Genomic DNA, 21300 nt, shown 5'->3' with positions numbered 1-21300 from the left:
GGCAATGGATAGAGAGATGAACAGTCTTGTGAAGAATAATACTTGGATGCTGGTAAATGCCCCAGAGAACAAAAAGGTACTTGATTTTAAATGGGTGTATCTGAAGATTATGAAGAAAACCAACGATCTCTATAAGGTCAGGTTAGTGGAACAGTTATAGATATTATAAAAGTGAATTCTGAATCTCTGAAGATAATGTAGCAGATATCCTGACTAAATCGTAAGGTCATGTTAAATTCTTTAAATTTAGACAAATGTTAAATGTAACATAATATACACCGTGTTATACATCGTGCTCATGATAAAGTTTAAAAATTGTAATTGTTCAAATAATGTGAATTAAATTTAATTTAATATTGTAGATTAGTGTTGCAAGTGTTTATGTGTTGCCATGTATAAATCTAAGGAGGCGTGTTGAGTATGTATAGATTTATACTGGCAGGTTAGTTATCAATGTTATTATGAATTTACTAGAGTTCTATGTCAAAATGTCACAGCGCTAAAGAAAGGAATATCTGTTATTGTGTTATAATGTTATGATGGTTTAATTTAAATATATATTATATTTCCAACGTCAGTGTATTACTCAATAATTATTATTATTAAAAAAAAAACAAACCTAACAAAAGTAACAATGATAAGTATAACATAATATCTTTTATTTACATAACTAAATGTGAAAACTTTTTACTTCGGTAGCGAGTACATTACTACATAGAACTGCATCAAAATGATTTGCACCTTCTGTCAAACATCTTATTCTTTGATATATTTATTTTCATAATAAGTTTTACGTTTCGCGCCATCTTCACTGTTTGCCGTTGTGTTATGGTGGTATCACTGATTTACCAAATTCACGCGCAAGTGACAAACACTAGCCGTCTCTTTTTTACTTAGGTATTCTTTTAGTTGTGCCGTCTCTTTTACGCATTTGCGTATGAAGTTGTAAATAAATTGTAATAACTGATAACTGATGCTGCTTTGACGTTGGCAGCATTGGTTGGCATCATTTTTTTCGCTTGATATGTTAGCGTATGACGTATCTTGTATAAAAGATCTTTGGTTTTAGGTGGAACCAAGTTGTGTATGTGTGCGTAAAAACGTATATGTGTGCTCTTTAGGGATGTAAAAAGTCGATTTTAATCATGTTATATATCGATAAACGCTACACAGCGGAACGAAATGACGATTAATTGAAGCTTCAATATCTTCGTTAAACATAAACATAATTGAAATGCTAATGGGTAATGAATATATTATAATATAATAAAATAATTTAATTATTGCGGAACACATATTTTAGTAGGTATTTATGTATTTTAATTAAATATCTGAACTTTCCCTTGGTTCCCTGCTGGAGCGTGACGATAAAATTGTGATCTGATAACCACAATAAAGAATAAAAGCGTTTTTGTTCATTTTAGTTATCGTTAAACCCATAGATTTATAAGGCATAGATTGAGTGTTCAGTACATCCCTAGTGAAGCCATTTCAAGTGCGACGTCACGTCGCACTCGTGTCACCGTATTCGATCGGCCCTGGCAGTACTCAAGGTCACGTCGGTTTGTGTACACCTCCCGTTTAAAAATCAAAAACACAGGAAGAATGGTTGTTTGTGCAGTGAATGGGTGTCACAACGCAGCATATCATAAAAACAAACTGACTTACATTACATTTCACACGTAAGTATAGAGTTTAATGTGATATTTTTACATAATCGTAATAGATATGAGCGCCGATAGGCATTAAGCCGGCGGCGGCGCGCCGATCTAAATCGGTCGGCGGCGGCGGCGAATCGGCGGCGTGGCCTTGAAACTCCTTTGATTAATGAAATATAATTCAAACCAAAATTTTACCGGAAAAACATGTTTTTGCTGTAAGAAAGTTATAAAATAAGTGCATTTTTCAATTTCAACGATAATTTATTGAATAAAGGTTCGAAAATAGTTTTATATAGTAAAAACAGTATCGCACGGTATCAGAGCCGGTCTTATAATCTTGGTGAGGCCCTAGCCGGCGTAGGCCCTTTTGTGCTAAGTAAAAAGTAGCGGATTGACTGTATCATCAGGAATGCCGATAGGCCGATAAAGACCGAGGCCATTGTGTTAAAAACTTGGAGATGCAGGCGCATCCGTGCGAGGCCAAAGGCCATGCTGCAGCGGAGCTAAGATCGGACAAAAACCAATGACCAAGCATTTTAAAAGCGAGGCCGAAAGTTGAGCTCCAAACAGAGCCGAAAACTTGTAGGTTCAGATAGCGGCATACTTCCATGCGAGCGATGCGAGGCCAAAGATTGAGCTGCGATCTCTCGCAGATCAATCTTTCAATGCTCTCGCAAAGCTTGAAATTTGAACAATGGCCAAGTTTAAATGAGACCCGTTTGTTTCCGACGCCCTTTCGTGCTAACCCAACGGCCGGACCTTTGGACGTTTTCACGCTTAATACCTATCTGAAATTTACCCCTTTTTACTAGTGATGTACCGACTATTGATTTGGCCGACTAGCCGACTAATCGGCGCTCGAATGGCCGATTAGTCGGTCGGCTAGTGGGCCGGATCATTAGTTTCGTATAAGTTCAGGTGAAAACCAATAGTTTTGCTCCTTTGGTTGCGCTATTCATCATAACATCTGGGAGACCAAGCTTTGCTCGTAAAACATATAAAAACAGAGATAAGACCTAGCTAGATCGATTTATTGCCCCCGAAAACCCCCATGTAGCAAATTTCATCGAAATCGTTTAAGCCGTTTTCGAGGTCCCCGAAATATATATGTCGGACCCTGACACCAGAAAGACGTATTGCAGCGTTATAGTTCATTATTTTAGAGGCCTGTATAAAATCGATTAGCAATGTTGAGCTACGTATTATTTGGTTGTAACAAAATAAATAAAGTTGTGTAGAGAGTAACTCCGTCAATTGGCGCATTGTTGAAATAAAGTTGCGTAGAGAGTAACGCCATCTATTGGCGTGTTGTTGAACTGAGATGTCAGGTAGAAGGCTTTGGAACGTCGAGAGGTTTCTCTCGAGTGAGCGTAGGCACGAGTTGGCGTTTTTGTCGGTATGTTGGTAGACTGGTCGAGCAGGTTTGCCAACTTGACTGAGGCGGGAGCGGAGAGGCTCCGCCGCTGGTAGTTCTTCTTGATCGGACCGCGCTAGAGATCGGACGTACTCGTCAGCCAACCTCGTGCCTAACTCGCTACGTTCCTGAAGGTTTATACCTGAAGGATTATTCTGATAGCTTATAGAATCCCGCGTTCTTTAACCATTTAGCTAAGTATTATCAAACTGCACAACGGGACTTAATCGCGTATTTAAGTTTTAAGATTTACCTCCGACGTTTCGAGGACGGCGTTGTCCCCGTGGTCTCGGAGAAGACTGGCTCAAGTTGACATCAACATCTTCTAGCCGCGCGAGTTTTTCGAACTACCCGCACTTGGTCTTGTTTATCAGTTTGAACGTTTTGCGCACTAGGGATGTCACTCTGTCGACACACAACACTAACGATATTCGATTTATCGACTGTCGATATTCGTTTCCGCTTACATTTACTAATGACTGGATTCCATGTGGATGAGATCTTAAAACCCTCGTCCCGATTAAAATTGCAATGTTTTTTGATTTCAATGGCTTCCCGCACTTTTCTACTGTAGAAATGGCGATCCGTGGAGAGGATTTTAGGGTTATGCAGCTCAATCCAGTGGTTTGGTCCTGACTCCAGCAAATGCTCAGCCACCGCAGACTTGTTGACCTGACGATTTTTGACAGCTGCGATATGTTCCTTAACTCTTTCTGCTATGGTGCGCTTAGTTTCTCCGATATAGGAACTACCACAACTGCAATCTATTTTATAAACGCCAGGTGACTGGAACGGAATAACGTCCTTCGGTGACCTTAGGCTCCCTGCTACTTTGGATAAAGGTGTGTACACCGTCTTTATAGAGTACTTTCCAAGTACTGTGCCAACTTTATCCGTTACCCCTTTTACATACGGCAAAAATGCCGGCTGTCTGGAGACATCAGGACGTTTCCGCGTTGCCTTTCGTCTGGGTTGCCACTTTTTTACCTTGTACCCGTTCCTCCTTAGTACCTCCTGAATATGCGACATCTCACTCTCTAAATATTCAGGGTCACACAGATCATGTGCTCTGTTTACTAGCGAGGTAACCATCGATTTAATAATCGTGAAAGTTTAAATCAGCATTTAGCTAAGTGTTTTATTTCAAGTGTCATTTTGATTTCTTATGTTTCATTAGAAGCTTACTTTTGTGAAATAAAGAAAGGATGTGTTATGTGTTGTTTTGAAAAGATTTGTCCCTCTGAGTTTGTTGCTGGTCCATATAGGGCTAAATCTTCTCATGTCAGAGGCGTAGGGTTGGAGCCGGCCTAGCTTGACTTGAATTAAGATTTGAACGGTTTCATGTGATCTTTTCATTCTCATTTTAACCAGTCAACATTCTAATAGCAATTAGTTCTTTTCATCATTTAGTTCTGAAATATAGTAGGCACTAGTATGGTTAACGAGTCCTAAGGTTTATTTCATGCACTGGTAGCATGGTAGCATACTGGTTTAGCTGTGAAGTAATACATCGAGATACTACCCCACGCGCCCACCGCCTTTAGGACCATCGGTAATCGATATATATATAAATAAATATATGTACATATAAATAAATAAACAAGAATTGCTCGTTTAAGGGTATTAGATTAGCTTGGCTAAAAGGTGTTCTTTACAGGTTCAAAGACCTATCACAAGAATCCTCGTTCAATTTCTCTATTTCCTTTATTTTGCGATCCTGAGCAGACTGCCAGTAGGTACAGCTTGTAGGAGGTATTTCCAAGGCTCTATTTCCCGTACGTAGTCGGCAGTTAAGAGCCTATCCCCTGTGGTCAGCGTCTTTACGAGCAACCTGCCTTGTCTAAGTCTCTAAATTTTGCAATAATATTAATATGAAGTTCCCCATGGCTCCACCATTAAAAAAAACTGAATGGTAATAAAATTATTTAACTTGCACATGAAACTACACGAGAATCAGTAAAGTTAAGATTGACCTATAGAGGAAAACACCAGCCCACCAACATACGATAACGATCAAACGGTCAAATCTATGCAAAAAACGTTTTCGTTTGCAGCTTAAATAGTTATTTTAGTAAAATAGGCATAAAACATATGGTAAATATTGACTGATGATTTTTTTTTTCTGTTTTTCTTTCACTAATAAAGTGCCGACTAAACGGCCATTTTTGCCGACTACAAATGTGGCCGGATAGTCGGCTTTCCCGACTAGTCCGTACATCCCTACTTTTTACACCTTTTAAAAACATTCGACCATGCTTGCAATGATTAATTTCACGGTAAATGTCGGATGAGCTAACCAGCTGGCAAAATTTGTAATTTCGTTGTCCTAAAACTAGTAGCGCGGTTACTAGACAGAAAAGTTTGAATTTATCTTCGATATTTTTGAATGATATGGGCCTAAAATACCTTTTGAATGTCTATAAGCTATTCCAAGTGGCACCGTTAATGATCTAAACTAGTTAAAATGTATATTATCTGATTCTGAAAGTAGTAGTACCTAACAAGGTCACGCCGATGCCACGCCGATAGCGCAGCGTCGGCGGCGGCGGCGCGCCGGCGCGGCGCTCATATCTACTGTGGCCTGACGCCTAACAATGGGCCTTTGTGTATTTTGGTACCGGTGGCTAAACAACGATAACATTCATATCATCTAAATCGTAACTACAAAAATCCAAAATTTCGTCAGCCGCCATTTCTTATAAATGTTGCCAGTGTAGTGAATATTTTTTCCTCAAAATGGGACATAACGTTTACAATCTAAAATGAATAAGGTGTATTCGGGTAATACCGAATGTCGGATAAATCCGAAATTCAGATGAAAATCACCCTTAATTCCATCATAATAAAAGTCTCTTTTCGGAACTATCCGACAGTTTACGGCATTCGGAATTACCCGAGTAAACCTTACACTTAATTGAATTTCGTTGTATAATTATAAAAAAAATATGTATTTTTAAATATTTCATTATCTTATTTCAAATTATGTAGTATTTTTTTATGATTTTATGCACATTTTAAATAAAAAAATATTATTTCACAAAGGACAAAAATGCAAAAAATCCTTGCTTTTGCTACTTAAACAAATCTACACACAAATTATTAATAACCAAGTGTTAAGGATGTTGTTAAATCCCCCATTTTGAGGGAAATATCTATATACTGGCAACACGTTTTGTATATAATTATGTGTGTGTTGCTGAGCGTAAAACACATAGATTTATAATATATCGAGATTCCGTCTCAGCGAGCTATCACTGTTACCACTTTTGTTTAGTGTACGACGGTTAACAATTTAACACCACCTTGCTGTAGCCATGTCGATAAAGTCATATCGATAAACTATCGACATTTCTGCTTTTATTCTTTATTGTGGTTATCAGATCACAATTTTATCGTCACACCCCAGCAGGGAACCAAGGGAAAGTTCAGATATTTAATTAAAATACATAAATACCTACTAAAATATGTGTTCCGCAATAATTGAATTCTTTTATTATATTCTAATATATTTATTATTCATTAGCATTTCAATTATGTTTATGTTTAACGAAGATATTGAAGCTTCAATTAATAGCTATTTCGTTTCGCTGTGTAGCGTTTGTCGATATATAATATGATTAAAATCGACTTTTTACATCCCTAAAAGAGCACACCACACATACACGTTTTTATGCACGCATACACAGCCTGGATGCACCAAAAAAGGTAACACTTTGATTTGAAGTTCATCTTGTCAACAGTATGGTTGTCCTTTTTTGACAAATGGCATTTTTAAAAGAGCGAGGAGAGAAAAGTGATACTAGTTGCTGCGCCGCCAAAGTGAACAGAAAACGTTGGGGCCTTGGTAAAACACGAGCCTCCCACGCACACATCGATCGTGTTTCGGCTTCACTTTTGGCAGGTTAGCCGTATGGGGACTATCTGTCTATGCGTTATTAGTCTGAGGTTAAACCTTTGAAGTAAAATTAAAATTGCAAGAAATGTCGATATGTTATCGATATGACTTTATCGACGTGGCTACAGCAAGGTGGAGTGACATTGTTAATCGTACACTAAACAAAAGTGGAAAGTGGTCTCAGTGACAGCTCGCTTAGACGTAATCTTTAAGTATATTATATCTATGGTACCTCCTCATTCTTGTATTTCTATTTATTTGTAATTTTGTATATATTTCGGCCACAAAACAAAGAAGTATTCGGCGCGCTCATTCTTTCTTCCGTGATTTCGGGGATCTCGGAAACGGCTCTAACGATTATGATAAAATTTTCTTTATGGGGGTTTTCGGGGGCGAAAAATCGATCTAGCTAAGTTTTATCTCTGGGAAAACGCGCATTTTTGAGTTTTTTTTAATATTTTCCGAACAAAGCTCGGTCTCCCAGATATTTAGGTATCAATTCCGTACACGGCGGGAAGAAGTTGATAACTCGAGATATTCTACTGAAGGAATTTGAACTCAAAATAAAATTACATAAGGTTCAAATTTTTTCCCGCCAGATATCAACTTCTTCCCGCCGTGTACGGAATTATAATATATGATAATATACCAGACTATATACAGTGATCAGCTCTAGTAGCACGATTCATACCGATGCCATAAAAGCTTCTCCTTTAATGAGATTCTAGAAGAAATAATGACGCGTTGAACAATAGGTTTCGCTGACCTCGTCATGAGTGTAATCACTTCCATGCCGCCCGGCGACCCGCGCGTCACCCGTTGGTTGGTGCATACAATGCAGTCAGTTGGTGCATACAATCAATACAATGCATACAGCTAAAGGCGGCTAAGGCTTTAGGGGGGCGCCATCTAGCGAGAAGTACGGGCACGTGGAAGGAGCGAGCGCGCGAGCGCTGCGGCGTCCGCGCCGCGCTCCGAGCTCGTTACACGCATGAACGGCCGCGAGCCAGTACACCAACCAGTATACATCAACATCAGTCACAGTTGTCACTGCTCCGCGAGCGGTGGTGTCGCACGCGCTCCCTTCATGCGTTCCAACAATTCGGGGAAGGTCGAGTACACAACACATCACCAGAATGTGACAAAACAACCGCGTGCCGCACTCTCTAGCTAATAACTTCCCTTCGTCTTCCCTAGTAACTAAAGTCAACAAACTTTTTTTATTACTTTCTAAAACGTATTTAATTTTCCGTGTGTGTTTCGTTTCAAGCTCGCGCCAACAAAACGTGTGTGTTGTGTATACATAAATATTAATATAGTGTTGTTAAGTTAAATACGATATGACTGTATCATATGCCGGCGAGGTACCAAACGGCAGCAGTTTCGGATGTTTCTGGAGGATCCTTTGCAAGTGAGTAGTTATTGTACAGAGAGGTCGGGAGCGGGCGGAGCGAGCGAGCCAGCTGAGGCGCTCGAGCCGAGCCCTGCGAAACAGCTGTTCGAGCCGGCGGAGCCAGTCCACGAGCTGCTCGTGTCGAAACTCCGCCGATCGTCCGTGGCCACATGTTAAACCGTGACAATAGCACCTTTCCGACCCACAGCCGCGCTATTGTGTCGCGAACGCGATGCGACATTCGTGTTTAATTGTAGTACACAACAACACCGAGGTGCTCAGGTTACTTCGTCGCGATCAAAAGTCGAGACGGTAGCAACAGGTCTTCATTCATCGGCCTTGATCGTTGATGAATGTATAAAATGTATTTTGGTAAGTAGTTGGGTCACAGCCGCGCGACAGTGACAGACGGGCTCGGCCCTGACAACGAAAGGTGGCGAAAGTATCTCTGACGCACACAACGATCGATTAAACACTTTATTCGATAGTTCTCGGTAACGGGCATGATCTTGCGACCGTAGTTATAGGTCGCTAATTTTGCTTGACACAAATCATACGTTGAGTAATTACATGTGATGTGACTAGTCTTACCTATTGGCTACTACCTACGCTGCTAAAAGTATTTAATCAACTGCAACCGCCAATGAGTAATGTTATTAAATCACGGTACATGCCTAAGTCTACTTGCGTCGACGGCTACCTAGGTACAGTAGGTACTTATATCAATAAATTCAATAACATACAACTTACTCGCCGTTATATGCACAATATGCGATCTGACACCCTTGCTCTATGGCCATCAGTGTGATTCCAGTTGTTCTTATTAAAGGCAACGCAGAAGTAAACAAATATTTATCCGAGTATTAGCACGTGCATATTTGGTCGCGACCGTTATCTGTAAATGACTGGTCGCCTAATGTGTTCTGCCGTTTCTAACGTGAAACGGTAACAGAAATAAGTGACAATGAAAATAAATTGAATGGCAATAAATATGTGTACCACATAACAGGAACACGACGTCAGTCAATAATACGTGACCTCAATTTCAGTTACATGGAGTTTTAAAGGTTTTCTGACACTCTTTGAAGGCCGCAAAAATATGTGACACGCTCTTATGGCTCTACAAATAAAATCGTGTCAGATATTTTTTACGACCTTCGTTGTGTAATTATATTGCAGGTGACTGTACCTACCTGACTTGCGGACTGTGATAACATAATATGCACAGTCAAATGCACAGATTAATCCTTAGATTTGTATCTCGTTTCCGTTCACATGTGAAACAGGAACTATGTATATAAAACTGACCTACCAATGTGCCTATTCATTATCCGTGTTGCAAGGATACAGAGAAAACATGTTAACTCAAATATTAACTCGGAGTTTGTACTTTTTGTACAGTATAATAAGATATATTTGAAGAGGATTCCAGTACGTACAATTGAGGACATTCCCGGTGAACCACTTCAGAATTATTTTGCCTCGATCCTTACGAGCCAGCTAAACTCCGCCTCCCATAGAGATAACCAATTACGATGCATTTAGGATTATTTATCTTAATAATGAAAAGGTACCTAATAATTAGACAAACAATAGGTACTAGGTAGGAAGGACAGTTTATTAGTTGTTGTTGTTTAGGCTAAGCTTCGCCTCCCCGTAAAAACAATCAATCTTAGTTTGCAAATGCCGCGGCTGTCACAATGGACAATGGACGGCAATAAACTTTACCTGAGCTAACCTTTTTTTTCAACATCCACATTTTTAAGTGCCATGCTATTGGCCATCACTTTTATGATATCGCCTGACAGTCTGCAAGACGTTTAAACGATTTTTCCCCTAATGTGGTTCACCGGGAATGTCCTGGATTGTACTAGATCCTTTCAGTGAAAGATAAAAATGTCGAATTGAATCTTAAGTAGTTCCTTAATTGAATATAGTTAAAGGGTTAAATTAAAACATAAAGCAGAGCTTTAGAAAGAGAACATTTTAATTTTATTCTACTCTGCAGTTTTAAGGGTGTGAGAAAATAAGGCAAGAAAATAGCGTAGGTACATACTCCCATCTTAAGGCCGGCAACGCAATTACAACTCTTCTGGTGTTACTAATCGCTAAACTATGTACTTATATCATTAAAAAAAAAGTTCAGAGATGGGAGTTTTACAAATCAAGGGCAAATGTAATATTCATACGGAAATAGGTACCTTCTTACCTAATATACTTGATGTTCCAATGGTTGAGTCTAAACGAAATTAAATCATACATGATTAAAGAATTAGCTCAATGGAAAGAAAAGAAACAACCAAAACATATCTTTAATTTGAGTTGTGTAACGTAAGGCCGTACAGACCGTAGAAAATGAGCTTATACCTATAGTTCGTTTTTTTTAGCATTAGATAGAACTCCACAGAAGCAAGCGTGCAGTTTTTATCAGGCTCTTTAATTGTTAATAATTATTGAATTATCTAATGTAGCAAATTATTACCGCTGAAAGTGCTGGATTTGGAACCACAAGCTTACTTCTGCGAAGTTCTTTCTAATGCTAAAAAAAACGAACTATAAGTAGGTTTTGCTACAGCCAACCGATGCTATTGCAATTGCTAGGGGGTTTTGGGTCAATATTCATAAAAAAACTATTTTGGAATGAAGACAAGTTTTAATAAGTAGAATCAGAGATTTCTGGTCAGCGTTTTCTAGAAAAAATAGGACTTCGTGGTTTGCCTTATGTCACCATGCCACAGTCGTATGACAGCCTTCTTAGGCATGCGATTTTGTATCACGTTTTCATATATTTCCATATCTATCATGCAATCTTTGCTTAGTTTTGTGGTTTTGGGCTATCGGGCAAGTCGATGTGTGTAATATGGTCCCCAGATTTTTTACTTTTTCTGTCTAAGAACTATTAGACAACCCTGTGCTCACCCCGGAGGTCGACCGAAATCAGTAATTAGCGAACGTCCTCACAAGGCTCCTGTAAGGTCGCGTGTACAAATTTTGACGGCTTCTAATTTCGTATTCCGACTGTAGGAAGCCTATCGCAATGTGGGCTCATGTGCGACGATTAGCCTCTGCATGCCTGATCATGGCCACGGGAAAATACTTCGTCCGTACCACGTCCATACAGGGCGAGCACTAGTTTTTTTTTTCCGCTTATAACCGTTGGGATTGAGTCCTCGCTTATTTTTAAATCCGGATGTTTTAGACTAAACTGGCATAGACTCGGGATACAGTACAGCAGCAGGGTCAGCAAATATTTAGAAAAAGGTCTCTTCTGTAGACATTACAATTGCCTATAAGGGTGCAACGTAAAAATTAGCTTTTGATTTTCTTAACTTTGCAATGTATACAGGAAAGACGACTTTAGCATACAATAAAATGTGTATGACACAGCAGCCAAATACATTTACCAACAAAAAATCGTGCACCCAATCGGACAGCTGAAGAAGATGACGCTTTACGTCGCCATATATGTCCGTATGTTTTGTGGTGTTACAAAGTACACATTTTACACAGACTTTAATGTAATACAATCAATCAATCTTTCTATGTTAAAGATGATAAAAATCTTTGAATGATCTAACCATTTTAATGATGGCTAATAGATATTCTTACCGATAAAGCAAAGAATCGACAAGGTTAATTTACCCTACTTAGCGCCACTTGCACCATTTCACTAACCCGGGTTAACCGGTTAAACCTGGAGTTACCAGTACAATTTGACACTGGGTTAACAGTTTAACCGCTTAACCCCGGGTTAGTGGCATGGTGCAAGTGGCCCTTAAAGGTTCCGTCACACAGGCGCGTTTTCCGGGCGGGGCGTGAGCGCGGCGTTTGGCGGCGTGAGCGTTTTATATGTGTAAAAGCGGCGCGCCCCGCTCACGCGTCGCCCGCAAAACGCGCCTGTGTGACGAAGCCTTTAATTACAAGAATATAAAAATAGTGAATAATTGCTTAAACCTATAAAAACTATTCTCAAGAAACATCACGAAAGTGATTTAGGTACAGTCAAGTGTAAAAATATGGGTACAAACATCTTGCTCAAAAATATGTCCCATATAGTTCTCAATTTGCTGACATAATAGCTATGTGACATATTTTTGAGTATGATGAGTGTACCCATATTTTTACACCTGACTATTATTGGTTGATACTTACGTAACTTGTTTCGGGCAACGAAATAAGGAAGTACATCCTAAGCCAAAAGTAGGAAAAAGTTACACATCACGCTTTTCAAGTCCCTTATAAAATGTTGAACTGGCAATTATCGTAACCAGACTTTTAATTATTTACTGTTAAAATGTGGTATTGTTACTAAATATTTTGTTTTCTAATTGTCAATGAATAGTATAAAATCCATCGTATGAAAATCACAGTTTTTTATTGTCATGTAAGTAAGGGGTTCCATACTTTATGCCTGGGGTGTGTCTATTGGTCGTTCACCCATAAGTAACTGGGGTCAAATAAGTGACAAAATAGGGAGTGAGTGGCATCTAATAACTATAAGTAGGTATAGGTACTATAACCATACCAGTCACAATTAGGTACAGATGTCCAAGATACACCAATTTCCCAAAATCTTTGGAAAAAGAATTAAGTATGCACTAAAAAAAAAGGAAATTTCATTTTGGAAATGGAAATTTTGAAACATTTCGTAATTTAGGAAACTTACCGGCGGCACATCATAGTCTAAATATAATATGCAGTTAGGCTTTTGATTGTTGGTTACGCTTTTGTCGTTTATCGTTTCGAGTGTCACTTTCGCTCTTACCCGCGTGAGAACGTGACAGCAATAATTACGTCAATGGTAGATGATAAAATCTCGCCTGCGAGATAGACTATCTCTCGACTGTTTAATTTATAGTTAAAAAAAGACGGGTAGTCTATCTCGCGGACGAGATACTGTCGCGCCCCTCCTGTGCTAGGCCTACCTGGCGGTCTAGCATAAGTTGCATTCTCGCACGCGAGTCCATACTTGAAGTCGCGCTAACCTAAGGATGTGTGGGGTCGCGCGGGAGAACGCAACTCATGCTAGCACGTCTGAAGGGATCTAACAGGACAGTCACACACTCATACAATGAATGTTATTCGTTTAACTCATTCAATTCAGGCCATTTCTGGTGAATCGATCTGTAACGTTTACGACCGAACATTAGGAAATAAGCTTTAATGATAACGACCGTTTGTTTATTGCTTGCCGTAACCGCATCACAGGTAAGCACCTTAATAAGTTGTTATCTAACACATAACTATGATTGCAAACCGTACATATATGTAGGTAATGTGGGGTAAGACTGGTAAGAGGCAAGCAGGTATAACGGCAAAACGGCCGATGGGGCAAAAGGAACAAGTTTAGTGCTTCTCTGTTCCATCCAAAATAAACTTTATTACTTTAAACGTAATTAATTATTTTACCTTACATTACCCCTTGTCCACTGCAATGCATGTCATAAAAATATATATTATTTTTAATTTGTACTTTACAGATGTTAAGAGTTCAATGTTATAACTGCCATATATGGCTTCGTATGAACTAGAGGGTTAGGGTAGTGGGGTAGATAGTAAATAAATTATACGACGACAAAGCCATAAAAATATAGTAAATGTAGGTAGAGACCTCCTAAATAGTTTAATTAATATTATCATTTCTCCACTACCTAAAGGTTGTCTGGAAGAGATCGCTCTTTAGCGATAAGACCGCCTTTTGTTGCCTCTGTCTTCATGTATTATGTATGTTTCTCTGTGAATGTTTTTATTGAGGTTGTGCAATAAAGATGATTTGTATTGTATTGTAGAGTCAATCTAAGTTTAATAAACATTTGGTGATAACAATTCAAGACTTATTCACAATATTTACTTTTACTTATGATTTCTCATGCATCTACTGAAACGTATTTTGGGAACTTCATTGTAGCCTCAACTCTCTTGTCAGTTGAGTAGATAATAATTAATGGTTATGTAGCATAATTTCTAAAATCAAATTTCCTAAGTATGAAAATCCTAAAGACAGAACGTTTTGATTGAAAATTAAAATGTCTAATGTACGAAATTCCTAAAGATGCATGTCCTAATACACTTTTAATCGAACGATCTCATTTTCAAAATAAATATTCCTTTGTACAAAATGCCTAAGGACAATTCTTTGAAAGTCAATATGTCTATGTTTTGACGACCGGTCTGGCCTAGTGGGTAGTGACCCTGCCTATGAAGCTGATGGTCCCGGGTTCGAATCCTGGTAAGGGCATTTATTTGTATGTTGATGCAGATATTTGTTCCCGAGTCATGGTTGTTTTCTATGTATTTAAGTATTTATATATATCGTTGTCTGAGTACGAGTACCCACAACACAAGCCTTCTTGAGCTTACCGTGGGGCTTAGTCAATTTGTGTAAGTAATGTCGTATAATATTTATTTTATTTTATTTTTATGTCTAGTGCTCAAAATAGCTACCTACGTTCAAAAAGCCTAATTACAATATATTGAAAATCAATATTTCCGAGAACATTTCCTTCTTACCCTGAGTTGACGGAGCCCCGCTACGGCCGCTACGCGGGGCTCCTATTTCTAGTCAGTTTGCCCTTCGGGCATCTGAAGCTACCTAACCTAACCTAACGTACGCCTGTATATTTTTTCTACTAGTCGACTGTAATTCTTGAATTAAGATTTCTTATACCAAACTGCAATTGGGTATTTTTAATGGATGGGCTCCCAACTCAACTATAATATTCATATCGATACAGTTTAGTCAACTATAATGAAATTGACCAATCACAGCTCGCCGCGATCAAAAAGGACGAAACAAAACCATAGCTCAAATTAATTATTTTAGGTTGTACAGTAGAAACAATTGGTTCATAAGTCAGAAACGCGCATGTGACACCCTTAATATAGCAACATCCATAGACTACGAAAACCACTTAGTGTTGCTTGTTAGTCTCCATAGGCTACGGTGGCCAAAATCGAGAAAACAACTGTCTAAAAATTGAATTTACCGCGGAGCAAGTACCAGGGCCTCATGAGTTACGAGAAGGTGTCGTTGACCAGCTCGCCGTAGGGCGCGGGGCGCGGCGGCCGGGTCGCGTACCAGTATGAAGGTATCACGGCTGCTCGCGAATCTTAGCTATATACTTTTGGTTTGGTTTGTTTGTATGATTCTACTAGTTTAAAGTATTATTTTTGTTGACTAGTAGAAAAAGTATTGTATACAATAGTGATATAATCAAGCTTTTCAATCTCGTACCTTACTTAGGCAACTCAGCAAGCTTCGTTGCCTAAACACGGTACTCGACTGAAAAACTCTCTATTATATCACGATTGTATAAAATACTATTTTTAATTTGAACTTTACAGATGTCAAGAGTTCAATGTTATGATGAGCCTGCAGAAAAATGGTGCGGTGGGGGGTAGAAGTTTGTATGTTGACCATACATTATGCTCACTAGATAGCCGGTAGCCGGCGTCAACGATTACATTAATACAGTTGCACATTATCCTATTGTGTTACGGTAGAAAATGTATACACACATTATGTATATTTGATATCGACAGCTCATAATATTTGTAATTCGTTCAACGTTCGTCAAACAATACGACAACGTTGATTGTGTAGTATCTCTGTGACTATGCAAACTTAATGTATGCTATTAGAAGTAGTACCTACTTTCTTAGAAAGGGACTTATTAGGGATTTTTATATATATTTTTTCTAAGCTAATAAATTACTACAATGACATGCCTATTAGCGTTAGAATATGCCATAAACCCTCCCATTTGCACATGAAGGGTTATCCAGGGAAATTAGAACCGACGGATGGAGTTTAAGGATTTTATTGAAATAGGTATGCGCAAAAAATAATGTTACAGCCATTGATCCAGTTAATAGCGTCGTATTATTAGTTCATTCAATAAAAATAAATAGATCGATGGTTTATCTCTCTCACTTTTCAAGCACTCTCCAGGACCCCTCCTTGGGCCTAGGATAACGTTAGGGCCTAGGATGTAAAGTTAACACGCTCATCCATGTAATTACTTAACTTTTGCAACAAGTGACGAAGTGTAAAAGACTGCGAGTAAACACTTATTCGATAATTTATTTTATATCGATTAGATTAGGAAACGAAAGTAAGAAACAACATCAACAGTGCTCACATTCTCTCGTAGGAAGGAAGCGGTTTACGATTGTAAATCTTATTTATTAATGGCACGTATTTAAGGGGCCGGTATATGACGTTTTCGATTTAGACCTCACTTTGTAACCATAATTTGTTTAAGAAATGTTTAATAATTGCATTAAATTACACGTAAATTTATTCACGAAGAAACCGTGTACCGACTCTTCATGCCATTATATTTTTAATTTGCTGTTATTCTCTACAAATCGACACTAAAAGTATCAAAAAATCAAAATATGGAGTTCCGTTTGAGACAGAAGCAAAACAATTTGGTCTTTGACAGTAATTGAATTATTTGTATGATTTTGGAAGCTAGATAATTCAGCTACCAATTTATTATCGATTTATATTTTTACTCACAAAGACAACACAGAAATTAAATCTCAAATGTAAACTTTCGAACAATTTCCATACATTGACGACATCACTCAAAATTCTTCTTCAAGTCAGATGCCCGTTGGGGCTACACCGGAGCACACGTGTACTTCTTCAAATGAAAATGACAGCTTGATTTTCTTGCTTTTGACAATTATATTGACATTAAATCATATACGCACACGAGAAAGCATACCAGTAGATAAATTGTATTAAAAAAAATAGGGTACATAAATATCAGCTCGCGTTTCATTTAAATTTGATTTTCTGTTATTTACGGGTCATTATTGTTGAAAACCGCAGTAAACTATCTTAAAACAATAGGATTACAGTCGAATTTAAGTATTATGTTCCTTCAAAACTCGCTTAAAATGAAAAAAGTTTAAAGACTCATCTTTACTGATTGGGATCAATTTTTATTATGCTGGTATCATTTTGCGTCATTTTAAAAACGTATTTGACTTCTGTATGTCAATGAATTTTGATGACAACTGTAATCTTGTATTATATTATAGAACTTTTTATCTTAAAATATTGCCTATTAACAGGAAGAGTTATGTAATTCGTATAAGTAATACCTGAAAGTCTTGTACCTAGATCTGTAATACCATGGATTGCAACGAATAAATTATTATGATTATGCCGTTCGTTCTGTTCTCTGAAAATCTTCAAGAAAAAATAACGGCTAGACCAGCACTAAGTACTACCAAGTTTTTGCGGCTTTGGAGACCGAGATGAAGCTTACAGGCCAATTAGCGCTGTGGCCTGGTTATTGTTATGTATACCTATGTATCGAATGTTTTATAAATTTACTATAAAAAGCAATGTTTTATTTCGATTAGGTCTACATTTTGTGCATATTGCATATCTGAAGTATTTTCGTACTAAACTTGAAACTTTCGTTGAAACTAAATAAAATAATTATTCCAAATGTACAGTCACCTGCAATTTATGTTACACAACGAAGGCCGCAAAAATATCTGACACGGTCTTATTTGTAGAACCATAAGAGCATGTCACATATTTTTGTGGCCTTCGAAGAGTAGGTACCGTCATTACTCATTATCACCAACTTTGCCCGCTTTTTTATTTAAACACGAATTTCTCAAAAAAAATTACATCATATGACTTTTTTTTGCTCAGCACGTCCATTGTGATCAAACGCATCAGTTTATGTGACGAAAAAAATTTTTTATCGTGTTTTTACCCATTTTTTTGCGTTTTAGAAAGCGGGCAAATAATAAAAATATAAAAATATCCGGGGTTTTCGCCAACATTGCCCACGTCAATTTGGTATTCAAATACAGCTCGTATGATGATGATGTCTAAGTATCACTTAAAGGTTTTGGGCAATCCTACCATTCTCTGTTAATAACTTAGCGATAAGTGTAAAAACTTTTAAATAAATTTGCTGGGCAATGTTGCCTACCCGTTTTTGCCCATTTCCAAATAAGGCTCGTCTAAGCATTTTACAAAGGCTAGGGTCGTCACTTTTGAGAAAATCTGTTACAATAGTTTAATGGCGAAAAATATGATTCTTGTTGTGTTTTCATTCGTTAACGGGATAAAATATCTAAATAAAGGATAATAAGACAAATTAAATACAGTATATATTTATAAACTTATTTTAGTGTACAAACACAACCTTCTTTTACTTGCGAAGTTGGGTAAATTAGATGAAAGTGACAACCCTAATCCGATTTTGGTGGTGGGCAATATTGGTATGGATGCCAAAATTGCCAAATTACCGGATTACTTTGCCCACCGCTAAAACTTTTGTGTATTTAGGCCTTTTTAGTTTAAATCTCAATAGACATAATCATTGCTTCATGTGTTATAACTGAAACCCGGAAATATTTGTCAAAGGGTTCTCAATTTTTTCTACTTGCATTCATTATTTATAATTTTTTTGCCCGCCGAAATATATTAGACAACACGCTCAAAATTCCCAAGTCAAGTTATGCACAAGTTTGGCATATACTTTGTCAGAAATATAACCTATTTTCTACTAAAAACAGCCGGGTGGCCATAACTATTATCAATTTTTCTACATTAACGAATTTTTTAAAATTGTCGTTTTGGGCAAAGTTTCCCTGGAGGCAAAGTTGGCGCTAATGACGTAACATATTATTGCAGGTGACTGTACATAAATGTTTCGGTGATTTTGAGATTATTTTCCAGGTTAGTTTACTAACAATCAAGTTATGCAGATACCGATTTCGTGAACGTATAAGTAGTAAGGTACCGCTATTGTTTAGCGATACCGATTATTTTTAAGGTAAAATAAAACTATACCGGTTGAAATATAAAGATATTAAAATTACAGCAGGGACAACCATTTTTTATAGGTGTACCTAAACCATCATTGGCCGAGCGTTAGCAAAGGTCTCCGTTTCAGCTTGGGCAAAAATGCTTTTGTATGTTCTCCTTTGCAGATCACATTTCTCAACTGATTCTCGTGAAAATTTGTAAGCAGGTTCGATAGAACTATTCTGTTTCGCTTTATCCGCCAAAATGGAATTGCCACCCTGCCGAAACTTTATTTAATTAAATTCCTATTGAATGGATTTTGCACCTTATGAAAAACCGTATAGAGTAGTAAATATCATTTTACATCTGACTTAATGACATCTTGTTTTATTCGCTTTAATTGTACAAAACGCGTATCTCGACAAAGCAATATTAGGTAGTAAAACAGTCAACAATCAAATGAATTAAATAGGTACGTCACGTGTGACATGAACAGACAAGGAAAGCAAGATTAAATGCATTGTTTCTCTTTCATCTTTAAATGGAACGCTTTTACCCTCAAAGGAGGCTAGTGGTCAATACTAAACTAAAAGTCCAATCTTAAAAAAACAAGATGGGTCACTGACCTGTCCCAGTAAAGTGAGGTAGTGTGCGTGAAGTGCGCTTGTGTGTGAAATGGGGTAAATTGACAGAATCTGATATTTTACCCACCGCTACCGTCGCCTTAACCGGTCAACTAATTAATCGAATTTGGGTAGTTTAAAATAATAGAAATGGGTACTAAAATTAATAGTTTGGCAACTAAAACGGAGCCTTAAAATATATCAATATGAGTTGTATTTTAATGCCGTTACAGCTTTTGTTTATTTTTAGGCAGGTACCAAATATTTATTTGGCAACTGAATTATTATATCGGAGACTATTTATCAAGCGCATTTTAAAAATAAAACGGATATCTATTAATTAAAAAATGAAGTTCTTTTAAAATATTTTGTTCGGTCACTACACGGTCAACCTAACACGCTCCTCCTCGCTTCGCTCGTCGTCGCACCTATCTACTGACTCTGGCAGAACACAGTGGTAACTATTGAAATTAGTAATTAAAAATTTAAAGACCTAATGGTATAATGGCCATTAGGTGTTTCATGATTAGGAATTTCGACTATAAGTATAGTAAGTATAATACGTAAATAAATTTGTGGCGTTTTGTGGATTAGGAAATTTGACAATTTAAAGTACTAGGTATGCATATGTTTAAATTTAAATTATTTAAAAATGGAGTATTTAAAGCTTATGTACTTATATAGGTATCTTAGGTATTCTGTTTATGTATAAAATATATAAACAACCAAATTTTATGATCGCTTTACAATATTAATTGCCAACTTATTATTTTAGACGCCAACCTATCAATTCAAGTTCCCTATAATTTTTTTGGGTGGCTTCATTTTGCTGCCAGTTTTTTAATAATATGGTGCTTAAATTTGAGGCTAATATAAATTGATTGGTGCTAAAATATTAATGCACAGCCAAATTATATTATTATATGCCCAGTGAAAGTTCCTGTTTAATATTTTAGTTGCCCGGTTAATAATAAGCCTTTCTTAATTCTTATTTAGAAAGTCACATCATAAATAAAACATGTTATTTAAAGGAATCGGTTAGGTGTGATATAATCCAATAAAATATTATGTGAAAATTACGCTCTTCGATACGTGTCATATATTTTGACTTTGAATTTGTCAGCTATGCGTGGTTGTTATAAATAATGTAGTGCTTTCAGATGTGAATTGATTGTTCCAAATTTATATACGGTTTAAAAATACATATGATATTTATTGATTTGAATTTACACACTTCATATTTTTATCATCTAGGAACAATTTCGTGGAACGAAAATATAAACATGTACCTATGTGTATGCCTAGGTAATCCCAACATTTATGATTGACAGGTACATGTTTATTATATCTTTTATTTATATTACTTTTGTAAGTTATTTTACTGTTTGAACTTTATTCTGCTGGCGCTAATGTAGAAAACCAAATGGATAATTAAAAACCATCTTTCTATCACAAAATAGGTGTAAGATAAGTACACGTAGAACATTAGCAATCACGATTCCAGGGTTATTAATGCGAGTATTTT

At 37.2% G+C, this 21300-nt stretch overlaps 1 protein-coding gene across 1 annotated transcript in view; it reads left to right on the top strand.

The window, feature by feature from the left end:
* Window positions 1–7974: 7974 nt before the first annotated feature.
* LOC134804066 (bestrophin-4) overlaps window positions 7975–21300 on the top strand; it is a 95227-nt gene continuing 81901 nt past the window's right edge. The window contains exon 1 of the mRNA XM_063776963.1: window positions 7975–8381. Coding sequence (XP_063633033.1) covers window positions 8311–8381 — 71 coding nt within the window. The 5' untranslated portion in view covers window positions 7975–8310. The remainder of the gene's footprint in view (window positions 8382–21300) is intronic.

Source organism: Cydia splendana, chromosome Z (genome assembly GCF_910591565.1).
Source record: "Cydia splendana chromosome Z, ilCydSple1.2, whole genome shotgun sequence".
Lineage (NCBI taxonomy): Eukaryota > Metazoa > Arthropoda > Insecta > Lepidoptera > Tortricidae > Cydia > Cydia splendana.
Note: the sequence above shows the minus strand (reverse complement) of the source record. Positions and strands in the feature narration are given on the sequence as shown.